We start from the raw sequence: 17,012 nt of genomic DNA on the forward strand, positions 1-17,012 counted from the left end.
TTAAAATATTCAGTAGCAACACTAATCACTATGACAAAAACAGGGAAGGGAGGAAACAGCCCAAATGCTATCATCAATAGAATGGATAAATAAATGGTGCTATAGTCAAACAATGGAGTATGTAGCAGTGAAAATGAATGACCTACTACTACACGAGTCAACATGGATGAAGTGAGCGGAAAAAAATAATTTATATCTATATCCGTTTACATGAAGTTCAAAGACATACAACACCAAGCAATATATAAAGATGGTAAAACTACGAAGAAAATGAGGTAATACAAAATTTAGGTAAGGCCGTGATTACAGGTAGTAAGAAGGTGTGTGAGAGGAAGATTATCACATGGAGCAGAGATGCAGGGCCTTCTAATATACTAGCAATGTTCTATTTCTAATGGTAGGTGACCAGTACACAACAATGTTCACCTTATTATTATTCTCTACACATTTTATACATTCTTTTATATTTTACCACACTTCATATTTAAAATTTTTCAAATCCTCAGGTAAAACTTATTTTTCTTGTAATGATTTTCTAAATTTTTTTATTATGTTATGTTAATCACCATACATTACATCATTAGTTTTTGATGTAGTGTTCCATGATTCATTGTTTGCGTATAACACCCAGTGTTCCATGCAGAACGCACCCTCTTTAATACCCATCACCAGGCTAGATTTTATACTATTATATATTATTTATTAATATTTAAAGTTGATTAATTATTGAGGTAAAAATGTTTCCTTATGAGAATAACACTTTTATTAAATATTATAATATATAATATACAAACAGACCTAACTCATCTAATATTTTTCGGCATAGGACAATTGTAATTCCATAGGACAACTACTGTAATTTTTAAGGGAGCATATTAAAAAAACAGCAAAAAGCTAAGTCATTTAAAATACTCTTTAAGAATTCAGACATCCTGTAATATTCATTACACCATTACTTTATAACATACTGTTCTGTAACACTGCCATATTTTTATACCTTCATGTCCATAATTTAAAGTTTTTTTTAGTTCTTCATTTTAAATGCAAAAAAATGTCTTTAGTATTTTCCTCGGTTTAAAGCCTAAGAGCACTGGCTTTGGGAAAAGGGAATAGGGAACTCCTCTCCTCCCTTTCCCTCCTCCTAATTGTATCCTCATCTTGGAGCCTAAGTCACTAGCCTATATTCTTCAAAAGCATACCCTGAAATGTCTGTATAATTATGTTTAGATTTTGCCAGAAATACTCCCTTCTGATATGTGAGTATTACAATGTCTTCAAGTCTGAACGTGTAATGACTACAGAGCCACAGCTCTGACTGGCCTAGAAGGGCAAATAAACATTTCTTACCCACTGAGAGATAAAAAGCTGGTATAGCAGGATTATGATATGGAAGTTGTGACAAGGTCAGGGAAAGGAAGTGTGGCTTGATGGGCCACAATCTTGGTCCTGCAGGACCCTTTCACAGAGTGAGAGCCCCTGTCCTGCCACCCAGTTCTAGCTCACTGGGAGGAAACAAGGCCTACTGAGGAAGGAGGTTTCTGTGGAAAGCAGGCGGTTCTCACCAGCATCTCAAAGACATGTAAAAAGTAACAAGGACTACCTTACCTACATTAGTCATCCAGACAACTAATTGTTCAGCTAGACTAGAAACTGATGTAGAATGCTTGAAACTAAACCTGTAAGGGAATGAAACATGAAGTTATTCAACAGTAAAACACAATAGTGCTTTATATTTTTAATATATAAGCACAATCTGAATAAAAGTCACCTGTTTTCTTCTTGTTCTGCTTGTGACTTTTGGGGGGCTAAAAGGCAACAAAATGAAATTTTATTTTGATAGTTATCCTCATAAAGAAAACATGTAACATGTAGAAGACATTTGGAAATAAAAATTCACTAACAAATAACTCCTAAAAAATAACAAAATAAGCAGTCCTTTGGCAGACTGGGAAGTGTAATAATTTTCCTGAGGCCAAAATAGTCCTTTTTATGTACACTGAAAAAACAAAAAATTTGTTAAATTTGAAGTACTCCTGGTCTCTGAAAATCAGCTGTGGACTGCAGGCTAGACCAGTATAAGAGGTCACCTCTAAAATGAGGCAAAACATGCCCTCTAAAGCAAACACTTAGGAAATTTTTCATTTTTTAATTTCAACTCTGATATCAACATTTATAAAAATTTGTTTTGGAAAAAAATAATTCATTTTGGGAAGCCTAACATTACACTGACTTACCTATAATTATTCTGGATAAATACTGTGAGGAGTCCTCAGAAACAGAGCTCTCATTACCAAGTATATAGAGTGCAATACTCTGCATAAGGAGAAAATTAACATTATTTTTTAAACAAACAAGGTGTAATTACAGGAATTATAGGAAAATTCATCCATTTTAGGTGTACAGCTCTGAGTACTGACAAACATTATACAATAATATAACCACCACTCCAGTCATGATATAGAACACTTCCATCACCCCAAAAAGCTCCCTCATACCCTCTATAGTCAATCCACTCCTGCTACACCCAGCACCGGAAACAACTCACCTGTTTTCTTTCCCTATAGTTTTGCCTATTCTATAATGTCGCATAAATGGAATCTTAGAATATGTAATCTTCTGTGTCCTACTTCTTTAACTTAGCATGCCTCTGAGATTCATTCACATTACTGCATGCATCAGTGGTTTGTTTCTTTTTATTGTTGAGTAGTATTCCATTATGCAGATTTACCAAACTTTCTCTATTCATAAACTAATGGACACCTGGATTGTTTCTGTTAGGTGAACCCTAACCCACACCCTTCTCCACTTTGGCCTTCAAAGTTCTCATTTGAATATTTGCTACTTGCTACTACCACCAAGAGCTGCACCTGCAAGTAGCTTTTTTTTTTTTTCTGAAAGTAGCACAATTCTATTAAAATGTTACTACAATGCTGGAGAATCTTAAAAATCCTATATTCTAAGGGCGCCTGGGTGGCTCAGTCGTTAAGCGTCTGCCTTCGGCTCAGGTCATGATCCCAGGGTCCTGGGATCGAGCCCCACATCGGGCTCCCTGCTCCGCGGGAAGCCTGCTTCTCCCTCTCCCACTCCCCCTGCTTGTGTTCCCTCTCTCACTGTGTCTCTCTCTGTCAAATAAATAAAATCTTTAAAAAAAAATTTTAAAAAATCCTATATTCTAAACCAATACCAGCATTGCAAGTGACATATTCCTAAACCTAACTGACATCATATCTAACAAAAAAAAAGTCATAATATGAATATCTGTAAGCTGACTAACATAATTTAAGTTGGAGGCTGACCAACTTGGTATAGTCATATTTCTCTGGCTCCTCTTTGTGGCTAGAGATTACACCAAGTCAACCCCCCATTCAGCAGAGCTGGACAGGACCAATATATTTGGTGGTTTTACTTAAAATGTTTTGACACAGGTATCAAGGGATGCAAAAGTTCTGGGATTAACCTGTTCTTAACATTCTGTAAATGTATTTAATGCCACTGAATTAACTGTACACTTAAAAATATTTAAAATAATAAAACATCATGTTATGTAGATTTTACCATCATTTTTTTAAAAAAGAAGAATCACTATTTTACATGTCTGTTTCAGGGCCACAGGGGACTCTGAAGCCTCTTTCAACATGAAGTAAAGCAGAATGCAGAATAAGGAAAAGACATGTGGGGTACAAAGACATTTACAGTCCAGTGATATCTGTGGAGGAGACAAAAGCACGGGGTTCTCCTATAAGCCTAGGAAGGCCCCATCTCTGGAAAGGTACACAAAGGACCTGTAGGCCGGCTGCCCCAGGGAGAAGGGACCAAGGAACAGGAGCATGAAGGAACTCACCTTTACTAAATTCCTTCGGTTCGATTTGAAGGTCTGATCTTGCACATGTATTAACTATTCAAAGTAAACTAATTTTTTAAAGTAAGTAAAGATGCGTTTCTTTGGAGAAAAAAATTCAAGTAGAATTTTTTTTGTAGCTATACACATGCTGATTGTAAAATTTAAATGAAAAGGCAAAGGAACAAAATAGCTAAAACAATTTTGAAAAAGAAGAGTAACAAAAGGAGTCATCACACTAACCAATTTTTAAGACTCACTATACAGCTACAGTAATCAACACAATGGGGACAGCAACACAGATCAATGGACAACAAAAGAAAGCCCAGAAATAAATCGACAAAATTGTGGCAAATTAACTTTTGACAAAAGTGCAAAAGCAATAGAGAAAGGAGAGTCTTCTCAACAAATGGTGTTAAAAGAATTGGACATCCAAATGGAGTAAGAACCTTAACCTAAACCTCACATCTTATTAAAAAGAAAAAAACATTATCAGAATGGATTATAGATCTAAGTATAAAGCATAAAACTATAAAACTTCTGCAAAAAAACACATGAGACAGTAATTGTGACCTGAAGTTAAACAATGAATTCTTAGACACCAAAAGCACTATCCATAAAAGAAAAACTGGATAAACTGGCTTCAATAAAATTAAACATTTTTGCTCTGCTAAAAGAAACATTAAGAGAATGATGAGACATGACAGCTACAAACCAGAAGAAAATATTTACAATCCACATAGCTGACAAAACCTCCTATCTAGAACTCTAAAAATATTATCAGCCATTAAGGAAATGCAAATTAAAACCACAATGAGATACTAGTACACATCTATCAAAAATAGCAAAAATTAGAAATCATGACCATACCAAAACTGACAAGGATGTAGAAAAATTGGAACTCTCACAACTGATGGTGAGAATGTAAAATGGTATGGCTGCTTTGAAAAATACTTACTTTTATAACCATCAATCCCACCTCTGGGTATCTATCCCTGAGAAATGAAAATTTACATTTACACAAAAACCTAGGCATGAATGTTCATAGGAGCTGTAGTCATAACTGCTAAAAAACTGGGACCAACCCAAATATCTTCAACGGGTGAATGGGTAACCACTGTGAAACATCCCACAAAGGACTAGCGCTCAGCAATTAAATGCAACAAACTGCTGACACAAGCAAGAACTTGGATGAATTGCAAAAGCTTGTGGGAAGTTTTGGGGGTGTTGGAACTGTTCCGTGGCCTAATTATGGTGGTAATTACATGAACCTATACATTTGCTGAAATTCACAGAAATGTACACAAAATGAAAAAAAGTTAGTTTTTTTGTGTAATTTTAAAAATTAAGTTTAAAAAGAAAAAGATAAACAAGATAGGTAATACATACCAAGACTACAAGTCTGCTTCTTTCACAGATTCCAGGAAGGTAAGGATAGGGCAGCATTCCTTCACCCTTCAAACAAGAACTCACCCACTGATAAATACTTGGTGGCTCAGAAGTAAAAAATGATGGATGATGCATAAATCCTGTTTGACCTTTAGAATTAGATAAACATTTATAAAGACACAAGAATACATTAAGATAATACCATTTTATTCTGTTTTTTTTTTTTAAAGTAGGTTCCGTGACCAGTGCGGAGCCCAACATGGGGCTTGAACTCACAACCGTGAGAAGAGGACCTGAGCTGAGATCAAGAGTCAGATGCTCAACCAACTAAGCCACCCAGGTGCCCCACAATACAATTTTATTCTAAAGGGAAAATAATCAGTATCTGCCATTTGGAAACAATCAGAATAACATTTTTCTCCAAAATACTCCATGTTTTCTGTCACAGAAAATGACTGACTTATATTATAATATGTAGAATGTAAATGACTACTATCTTATCCCATTCTGGATGGAAATTTAGCAAATTCTTACACTCAAGGCATATGAAGAATCTAATCAGAATTTTGTACCCTAATCCTAAAGGTGAGAAAACAAGAGAAACCTAGGATTCCACTCTAACAATTGGGCCCCGATCTTGAGTCGCTGTAGTTCAAGGTCTAAGGCAATAGAATGGTGACGGAAATGTCCGATACCTGTACTATCCAATATGGCAGCCACTATCCTATGTGGCTACTGAGTACGTGAAATGGGGCTAATGCAACTAAGGAACTAAATTTTCAGTATAAATTAATTTAAATAACATATGGTTACTGGCTACTGATTAGACAGGTCTAGGGCAAAGCATCCTTAGCACTTGGGGATGGATAAAACTTCTCCCACACACCGAAGGAGAAGTTAATGTTATCTCTTACTGTAAGTCAGAGGTCAAACACTACAAACTGAAATCTACCTGATGGAAAAATACCACCTCTGACTTAGAGAGTAAGGTAAGAAATACAGTGCTATTCATCAAGAAAGATACGAGAAAACGTTACTCACCATTTAGATAATCTTTAATGGCACAAACACTTACCTTGATCAATTGTGCACACTTGTCCAGTGGTTCTGACAAGTGTTGGGTAATCTCTATAGTAATGATCTACATAAGGCTCCAATTTTAAATCCCTAAAACAATAAGAGCATATAAAAAAGAAATCACAAGAAAGGTATTAGAGCATTTTCCCCCACAGAGTTAGGATTCATCAGTTCAACTTTTCAATTTAAAAAACTTATGACAAAGAAGATAATCAAATCTAGAGTCCTTTTATTCTATTTCTGGACCTTGAAGTGCCCAATATAACAAACGCAGCCCAAACTTTTTGCTAGATAAATTTTATGGAGGTTAAACTAGTTTCTCCTTTATTATTTGTTAGTTCTGTTGTCTTCAGCAAGTTATCTCTATTAGCCTCAGTATTTTCTTCCAGAAAGTAGATAAATCCTCCTTCACTCACTTTTGAAGATTAAATAAGATATATTATGTAAAAATTAGCTTTAAAAATATAAAACATTATAAAAATGTTACTTATTTCAGAAAGCCATGATTAGAGTTTGGAAGTCATTTCATTACAAAAGAATTTTCATGCTAGTAATGATTCATCATAAGAGAAACTGACTATCAATTAAAACTGCCACTTTTCAGAAAAGAATTTCAGAGTCTCAAGGAAGAGCACAGAAATTAGAAAATGTGCTATAATCTTAACTCAAGAGTTTGACATTTCAATTCAAATTCAACTTTATTACCAAGGGTCACAAAGGCTGAAATAGCACCTAAATATGACCTTCACAATTCAGTGACGAACACAATCTTATTGTGGATACACTACAAGAGCCTCAAAGACAGGGATAACCACAGACTGAGACAACAAAAACACAGCAAAAAGAACCCTCAACTAGCAAACAATATTCATGTTCTTAGGAACAAATTTAGACAAGTTTCATCATCATTAAAACAGGGATCGTAATACCTACAATTCATATATGTAAACTATGATTGTGTTAACTATACCTCCTACTTGAATTTAGGTATTACTGTAAAACAGCAGGTGTTTTACAATGCCCACCATAGTGTAGCCAAGTCAGCTTGTCAAAATGAAGAGCTGAACAGGTCACCTCCATTGTTTAAGACACTTTTATGATGTCCCACTAATCTTAGCATAAAGACTAAGAACCCCATAACAGCCCACAACTCCTTTACATAGCCAATACCTTCACACACTCTGTGGTTTATAGAAAATGCTCTGGTTTTCTGAAAAGGTAGATTTCAGAAATTTATTTGCAAGGTTCCTATATGATATTTAGGGCTGAGATCAAGTCATCTAAGGACCTCTTGGTAGTTTCTAATCTACAAACGATATTTACCTTGCCAACTGAACAAGAAGGCCAACAAGTGAACGAATTCCTTCTCCCATTAGAGTATTCAACTTAAGCTCCTCATACACAAGGTGAAGAACAAAAAAAATTGCAGGTATATGAGTAAACAGAAGTGTAGAAGAATCCAGAATGAGATTCTGTGAAAAATCCTCATCCTTCATCTGTGAAACTTCCAAAGGACTTAAACATAAAGATCTATTCAAAAGATGAGACTCAACATTCTGGTGGTAGTCTGAATTTAGTAAATACTCCCAGTCCTGAGAAAAATAAAGAAGATATTATTTTTTTAAATAATGCCTCCTTGTAATGTTATCATTAAAACAATTCAAGTTCTATTTTCACATTAAGTTGGAAAAAAATCACAATGCTTAAAAATTAGACCCACATCAAAATAGCTAAGCAATTTCCAGATGCCAGCAATAGACATTAAGACAAACCACTTTTCAAAACCCATCTGAAAAATTTTAGTCATGCCCTATTAGGAAATAGACTGAGAGAAGAATCCCACTATTTATAGAGATTGAGAAAGAAAATTAAGATTATCTTAGGTGATTTCTTATGAAGCCAAAAGTAAAGAATAAAAGGTGGGAGTGTAGATAGGCAAGTTTAGTGACCACTACACTGATCTGTGTTTTGGTAAGGGGAGAAGTCTACTTGTATCTGGTTAGTATATTCATCTATGTTTATAGGATGCTGGAGCTAGCAATTACAACCTAATAACCAACTGAATTTTGTATTCACACTGATTGTAGTCCATTTTCCAAGTACTGAGTCTGTTTTTGTTTTTACTTTGATTTATTGTACTGTGTTGAGAGAATATGATTTATGCTATTTTCAGGTCCTGGAATTTACTGATGTTTTTGTAAGGTTTAATACAGTGTGTTATTCTAACTTAAACATTCTTGGACCAGATACAGAAAGAACAAACCATAAAAGTAAAAAATTGGTAAGATGAGTAACTAAAATTTTTAAAAATCTGTTCATCATCATATACCGAGAGAAAATATTCCCAAAACATACACAACAAAGAACTCATATCCAGAATATACAAAAAACTTCTACAGCTCAATAAATATTTTTAAAAATCCAATTAAAAAACTGTAAAAAGCTGGAGCAGAAACTTGACGAAAAGATATGTAAGTAGCTAATACGCACATAAAAAAGTGTTTAACGTCATTAGTCATGAGGAAAAGGCAAATTAAAACCTAAGAGAAACTACTTTACACACTCAAATAGTTAAAATGAAAAAGACTGACAACAGCAAATGCTGGCCAAGATGAAGAACAAGAGGAACTCTCATTTATCACTGGTCAGATTTTAATGTAGTATAATGAGTTTGAGAACCAGCAATGATCCATCAATTTCACTGCTAGGTATTTACCCAGAAGAAATGAAAATACATGTCCACAAATACTTGTCACTGAATACTGATGGCAGCCTTATTCATAATAGCCAAATAATGGAAATAGCCTAGGTATCCATCAGCAGAAGAATGTATAAACAAACTATGGTATATTCACACTACTCAGCAATAAAAGGCACAAACTGCTGATATCTGCAACACCTGGGATGAATCTCAAAAACATCACACTTAATGAAAGAAACCTTTATACCAAAGATTATGTACCACATTATTTCATTTATATCAAGTTCTAGAACAGGCAAAATTAACTTATAGTGATAGAATTCAAATCAGTGGTTGCTTCAAGAATAGAGGAAGGGAAGGAAGGGAATGATTAAAAATGGCACATGAAAACTTTATGGAATAACGGAAAGGTTTTGTGTTTTGAGAGGGGTTATGGGTTACATGAGTGTTTATTTGTCAAAGTTTATCAAACTGTAAACTTCAGATCTAAGCATTTCGTTTATGTAAATTATACCTCAATTTAAAAAAATTTTCTTAATCACTTAAGAATATACCCATGGAATCAAGTATGATTGAGGACCTAAATCAGAGGATTAATTAGCAGTAAAATATCTACAAATCCAAACTCAAATCATGTGTATTATCTATGTTCAGTAATTTTTAGATGATCATTAAAGACAAAAGTATATGAATAACCACAGAAAACCTAACATATCCAACCTTCAAGATAACTGCTATTCAGTATTAAAATGAAGCAAAAGGTGTCAGAAATATACACAAATCAACAAGAGTACCACGTCTGTAGATTCTAGTACAAGTACCCACAAATTACTTTTTAGTAGCAAGAAGTAAGAATGCTTACATCATCAGATCCTGTCTCAGAAGGCCTTGCTTTTTTGGGTGCAATGACTGGGGAAAGTGATCCTTCAAAGTCAAACTGAAAGACAACCCCAAAAAAGATAAAATCATATAAATTAACTGATCAACTCAAAGAATTCAGATATCAGTTTCACCAATTATGGAAACTAAGGAAAGTCACCAAAACTCATTTTTTCATCTGGAAAAACATGGTATGAATACTTTTCCTCTCAGCTTACTGTGAAGAAGAAATGAAGTCATAGATGGAAGGCATCTAGTACAGTGCCTCGGCCCACACGCACTGCAATGGTGGTTTCCTTTCCTCCCCGACTTCTGTGATGACACAGATCACCACTGCTTTAGTAGAACAAGGACCTTTAGCCATATCCTAAATATGCTAAGTATAACCCAATGTTAGCCAAATGTCAGAACCAAGCAGACATTTGTTTAGAGTCTGTCTATAGAGGACAGGCTAACAATTCTATGGCAGAGACAGGTAGCTACTCTTCAAAGAGTTCTCCTCTTTCTCCTGGACCCACAGCCAGGCTACATATCCCTGCCTCCCTCAGAGTTAGGTATGGCCCTGTGACAGTGTGACAATGAATGAAAGTGGGTGTTAGGGATGACTGGGTGGCTCAGTCGGTTAAGCGTCTGCCTTCAGCTCAGGTCATGATCCGAGGGTCCTGGGATCAAGTCCCGTGTTGGGCTCCTTGCTCAGCGAAGAGTCTGCTTCTCCCTCTCCCTCTGCCTGCCGCTCCCCCTTCTTGTGCTCTCTCTCTCTCTCTGGCAAATAAATAAATAAAATCTTAAAAAAAAAAAAAAGGAAAGAAAGAAAGAAAGTGGATGTTATCACTTCCAGGCCCTGTTCATGAAAAACTCCTGTGTATGCTCCTCCAGGCACTTCTCCCTTGTATCTGACTGATAGAGTCAACCCCAGGGCAATCTTTGAAGCCTCATGTTGAAGATGGCAGATGCTCCATCAGCCTGGGTCCCTAGTAACTGTGGAGCCTGTTCACCTGCTAAGTACTGTTCTAGGAGCAAGACTTACATTTTTATTGTGTGAGCTATTACATCTTTTGAGGATTTTGTTATATACAGCCTATCCTAACTAATACAGTTACATAAAAGCACTTTTCTCAAAGTTCACTCTTACTCAGTTCCCCCGGCATCACCTTTGCCACCTCTGCTACTTCCACATTGGCACTGAACTACCAATTCATCAACCATAAGCCCATAAATGGCAATGGCTATTTTCCGATGCTTTATTATAAAAACTTATATATTTGTCAATCAGTATCACTCATATGAAAGTTGATTTCTATATAAAAACTAAAGATAGACAGCAATAAAGTAATTTTTAAAGCTGAATATTTATATTACAATATTTCAATATTTAATAAATATGACATTTAAATATTAAATATAAAATGGAATAAAGTAGCTTTTAAAACTGAGTAATTTTTTTTGTTGTTGATTTGTTTTTATTTTTTATTTTTTAATTTTTTATTGTTATGTTAATCCCCAAACATTACATCATTAGTTTTAGATATAGTGTTCCATGATTCATTGTTTGTGCATAACACCCAATAAAACTGAGTAATTTTTAAAACTGATCATGAGAAAAGGTTTTCTCGTAAAGCATTCAAAGAAAACAGTCCAACTCACACACAATACTATCAAAAAACAAAATGACAAGAATAAAATCAAAGCAACAGATGCATTTCTGTTAGCTATCTTACCTAAACCTTCAACCAAAACTTAGCACATATGTGCACACCTACATACACACATTCTCTCTCTCTCTCACATATTCTAAATACCACAATCACAAAGAATGTCCTTGCTATAGTTATCACATTTATAAGACCTAGAATTATGAAAAACGACAACAGAAATTATCTGATACAGATACCTCTTTGTGGCATATATGGATCTATTTTATTTTCGTTATTTTAATATTCTGCAGGTTACCCAACCCTGTTATACGCTTCTGTAGATCCCTGACCTTTATCATAAACTGACGTAAAATACTTACCTGCCTTCTCCTGAGACTGTCGATTCCATGAGAGGAACTATCTTGCCTAATGAATATCTGAAAAGCCTGGCATCATGCCTGGCCTTCAGCAGAGGTTCAACTTCTAACTAATGAAAATATGACCATCCTGAAGGACACAAAAAGTTAACCCCAGATGCAACCATTCATAGAATGTGAGAACCAGAAGGAAACATCATATGGTCCAGTGCTCTCATTCAACACATCAGTAAATTAAGGAAGGCCCAAAGAAATGCCAAAAATCATGTAACTAGTCATTGGCAAAAATTCTGTACTCCCTACTCTCCACCCCATTATTTAAATGAAAACAAAAAAGGATATATCTGAACAAAGCAAAATTAAAGCCATTTGCCATTGAGGACCATTTCATCCTGAGCTTTGATGTAAGGACAAAAGAATAGCAAGGGTTTAATTATGCAGTCCTATTATAAATAAATGTGAAAGCAACTCAGCCTCAGAACTGATTTCCTTATTCCCTTTTAGGACTATTATCCAATAAATAAGTCAGAGAGCCCCGCCCTTCTTTATGAAAGAAAAAATGGTAGGTGCTCAGTCTTCCCCCTAACACGGAAACCTGAGGGGTACCTGGTTCTCTGCTAGAGAATGGAGCACAACAGCCTGTATTCATCAACAAGTTCCACAGCACAGTAACACACAACAACTACACAAAGCTGAAGCATTGCAGAAATCCTTAGTTTCTAGTAAGGCTCAATTTCTTCATATTTAATGAAGAATGGGAAAATGTGGAATAAAGTAGTTTTCATGCAACTATTTAAAATAAGAGAATTGTCCCTATTTTCCCAGGAAGGTTTTTCTCAAGGAAATTTCAGAGGGAAATTCTTTCATATGATAAAACAAACACAAATTCTTAAATATAGTATCTCATTCAGACGTAAAAGAGCATTAATTCCACAAATTCACTGAGCACCCATCTATGCCACACTATTATAGGTCCTAGAGATAGTGAACAAAACTAAACAAAAATCCCTGCTTACACAAATTCACATTCTAGAAGGAAGAGAGACACACAAGCAATATAAATAAGTAAAAATATACAGCATATTTAATTAGTTCTAAGGGAAAAATAAAACAGGTAAAGGGGATAAAAAGTATGGAGAGGGGTAACAATTCCACATGGACAGAGCAGGATGCACTGAGGTGCCACGTGAAAAAGATCTAGGCTTGTCTTATCTGGGGGAAGGCTTTTTCTCTAGAGTTAACAGCAAGTGCAAAGACCCTGAGGCAGGAACACGCATGGTACGTTCCAAGAAGAGTAATGGAAGCCTGTGTGGTGGGGACAGTGTGAGCAAGGCAGGGATGAGGAGACAAGATGAGAGAGGTAAGAGAGGGATGGGTCACATGGCACCTTGCAGGCTTCTGGCTTTTACTCTGAGTAGGAAGGGAAGGTACTGGAGGATTCTAAGCAGAGTGACATGACCTGACTTTGTCAGACAGGATTACTTCGGCTGTTGGGCAGAGAAGAAAATGAAACATAGTCAAGGACATGAAATGTGAGTCAAAAAATAACAACTATAAATGACCAATGAGAGGGACTCCTGGCTGGCTCAGTCGGTGGAGCATCCAACTCCTGATCTCAGGGTCCTACATTGGGCATGGAGCCTCCATAAATAAATAAATAACCAATGAGAATCTGAAAAACCCATTACCGTTTACTTAGACAGGAATAAGAGAAAATGTCTCACTAAGTTGGCAAAGGTTCACCACACCACAAATCATCACTATGCTGAAATGGGCACTTCTAAATGAAGCTAGTGAGAATGTCAACTGGGCAACCCTTTTTGAAAATTATTTGACTTAGTAATAGCTCTTCTAAGGTTAAGTTCTTAGGAAATGACTACAGCTGTAAAGATCTGTGTTTGCAAATTATTCCTAATGAGAAAAGAAACTGATTTAACAATGTTCTATTATTAGTTGTTGGTTAATTATGATAAAACCACATGGTAGCCTATTATGAAGATGATAAAATGGGGGGTTTTGCCTAAGAATTTTTTTTTTTAAGGTTTTATTTATTTATTTATTTACTTATTTATTTGACAGAGAGAGAGCACAAGCAGGGGAAGCAGCAGGCAGAGGGAGAGGGACAAGCAGGCTCACTGAGCAGGGACCCCGGTGCGGGGCTCGATCCCAGGACCTTGGGATCATGACCTGAGCCGAAGACAGATGCCCAACAACTGAGCCACCCACGCACCCCAGGAATTTTTAATGATATTGGAACTTTTCATTTATATCGTGTTTATCTAAAAGGCAATACAAAGATATTCAGAGTGGTTATCTGAGCAGTATTATTTTCTTCTTAATTCTTCCATTTTCCAGATTTCCCTCAGTAAGAATGTACGTTCATAATGAAGAAAAAAATGATTTTTTAAATGGATTTACTATTATAAGACTAAAATGTACAGCTGAGCTACCCAGACAAAGGTAAGTGTGTTCTAGAATGATTTCTTTAGAGTGACCCAGGCAAGGTTGTCCTGGGAGTTATCTCTAGAGCCAAAAGGAATCACCAATACTGAAGACACTACTCTGCTGGTTTTGTAAATAACCTGTTAAAGGCCTGTAAGAAAGCTTCTGGGGTGGAGAGAGAGGGATACAGCTTCACATCATTAACAGAGTCGATACTTAGGCTAAAGCCCTTGAAATTGCCCTCAAATCAAACATTCCTCCCCAAAGACTAAGCAATTTGTGTATGAAAACAGCATGGACTACAGAGAAGAACACTAAGCCATCATTCAGAAGACACAGTCTAGGCCCTGTTTTGAGCAAATCACCAGTCTGTGTTCTCTCTGTGATTCAGTTTCTTCATTAATAAAAAAACCAAGATGTTACTACTAATCCTAGCATAACTTGCAGTCATTTTACAAAGATGAAATGAGAAATTATAGTCAAACATGCTTTCCCATGTTATAAAACTCAATATTATAATTACCAGTAAAAGATTATCATTAAATATTAAATGACATGTGATTTACCAAATAGATAGATAGTACAATAAGCCTTAGTATTATTCCATTTTGTTGATTAAGGTCTACCTATTAGTAAATTGATCTGTTACGTACTCTAAATACTATATTACCAATTATGCAAACATTATATTGGTAACAACAGAATAACTCAGAAAAAAAAAAAAAAAACAATTATATGTACTTACATTTCTGGTCCATGCTAAGCGGTCTGTGTTATAACCCATCATGTTCATGAGACAAGTCACAAATAAATTCCACTCGGAATGATAACTGGGTCCTCCCGGAGCACTGTGGACACTGTACCACTTGACAAGCATCTGAACAGCTATTTCCTTTGGCAGGATAAACTTAATTGCTTGCAAACATGTTTGCACTATTAAAAGCAAAGATTAATTTTAGTATGCTTCCCATATGTATTTCTTTTCCCCTTTTAATAAGAAAGTTTTTTTTTTTTTTTTAACTACTTCTGTGTAAAGGCCAATTACTCTGAAAAGAGAACCGTCATTACAGAGCCAGCGGGACGCAAACATTCCCCGCCGATCACTTAAAACTTAAACCAACTACTGAATTCAACAGGGATTGCAAGAGGTCTTAGGGCAGCTTTCAACCCACTGATTTTGGGTCAGAAATAAGACAACCAACAGTCCAGCTTACCTGAGACAGAACTGATTTATACCCACTGCCCCAGCAATGACTAATAGCTCCCCATTTTGTTCTCAAAAATACTCTAGTTTGGACAATAAATTAAAGGTCATTCTATCAAAAACATGTAATTTCTACATGAATAAGTTTATATAAAATACTGCTGAAATACTTCAGTAAAATATGCAATACTCAATATACGCAACCTCAAATAGCAATGCTTAACTATCATTAAAAGATGTTCTCAATGAGTTAACATCCCTGTTAACCAAAACTTTGTAACTTTTAATTATTTCTGACACCATTCACTTTATAAATGTTTTACGTAACGGATCAGCCAATACTACGTAATTTATACCTTCCTTAGTGACTCAATGCCGTTGTAGAAATATCAGTCACAGTGCCACACTGTCATGCCGCTGCACGGAAGAGCCCTGGGTCTGCTTTTCTTAGTTAAATGGCCCCAAACTGCAACGTTTTTGTATTCTCACATCTTCTCTTTAGAGGATTCCCCTTTTCCCTTCCCACTGCCACTGTTACCAGGCCCATCCTCAGCAGCATATCCTTTCTCATCAATTGGCTATGTGTGTACACATACAGCAAAGATTAGAGGCAAATAGAATAAATGTTAGAAAACCAAATAACCAGTTTGTCGTGGTTGAATCCAAAATAAGTGTAAACCAGATACCGCCTGAGGGGCTGAGGGATGTTTATAAGTAAAGTACAGAAACTTCCAAGTGAAGTACAGAAACTTATGTGACTTCTATCTGGCTATGAGAGAGTAAGATTTTACTCCCCTTTCATTTATTTTATTTAGTCCATTATTTGTTTTTATATATTTTGTTTAGGTTATACTTCTAAGGTACATGGCCTTGAAATTATTGGCTAAATACCTCTTAGAAAAGCAAGGTATCTCTATACCTACTCATTGTATCATTTTACCAAACCAATGAAAGAAATTTCCTAAAATTAAAAAGTCATTCTACCCTACTTACCAAATTCCAGAAATCACACAATCTGCCAATATTTTGCTTTGCCACTGAGATTTTGAAACTAATAGATGTTGTGAATTTTCTTATACATCCTTAACTTACAATTGTTGACAAATCCTTTCAATTCTAAAGTTTTACTGTTCTCTATTCAGAAATATTCTCCTAGTATTTTCCAAGTTGTGTTTCAATAATAACTTAAGCAGACTCGAATTTTATTAAAATACACCTGACTGTATTTTGACTATAACATTAAGTTTTATTCAATTTAGGCAATTATGTTAATTTCTCAATTTACATAACAACTGAGATATTTATTATATGATTAAAAGCCATCACATATGCCAAAAACTGTTTTAGTTGCTTAGCCTTCCTTGTTTCTCAGATTTTCTGGCAAGAGGCATGTCCACTCACTGCATGGCCTTCTTCAACATAAGAAATCTCAGAGAAACAGAACTAGCACATCCTTCAAATATACCCCTAG

The 17,012-nt window shown here is 35.5% G+C and overlaps 1 protein-coding gene across 7 annotated transcripts in view; it reads right to left on the bottom strand.

Moving 5' to 3' along the window:
• The window catches only part of ANAPC1 (anaphase promoting complex subunit 1), a 95,524-nt gene that overhangs the window by 55,082 nt on the left and 23,430 nt on the right, over nucleotides 1-17,012 (bottom strand). For all 7 annotated transcript variants that reach the window (XR_004300280.1, XM_032410466.1, XM_032410464.1 and 4 more), the window contains 8 exons: nucleotides 15,083-15,270; nucleotides 9,868-9,942; nucleotides 7,628-7,896; nucleotides 6,303-6,394; nucleotides 5,228-5,376; nucleotides 2,235-2,313; nucleotides 1,769-1,805; nucleotides 1,606-1,676 (listed from right to left, as the gene is read on the bottom strand). Coding sequence is in view for 6 of the 7 variants with exons in the window: in XM_032410466.1 (XP_032266357.1) it covers nucleotides 1,606-1,676; nucleotides 1,769-1,805; nucleotides 2,235-2,313; nucleotides 5,228-5,376; nucleotides 6,303-6,394; nucleotides 7,628-7,896; nucleotides 9,868-9,942; nucleotides 15,083-15,270 (960 nt within the window). In the remaining variant the exon portion in view is untranslated. The remainder of the gene's footprint in view (nucleotides 1-1,605; nucleotides 1,677-1,768; nucleotides 1,806-2,234; nucleotides 2,314-5,227; nucleotides 5,377-6,302; nucleotides 6,395-7,627; nucleotides 7,897-9,867; nucleotides 9,943-15,082; nucleotides 15,271-17,012) is intronic.

This window comes from Phoca vitulina, unplaced genomic scaffold (assembly GCF_004348235.1).
Source record: "Phoca vitulina isolate PV1807 unplaced genomic scaffold, GSC_HSeal_1.0 scaffold12, whole genome shotgun sequence".
In the NCBI taxonomy this organism is placed as follows: Eukaryota; Metazoa; Chordata; class Mammalia; order Carnivora; family Phocidae; genus Phoca; species Phoca vitulina.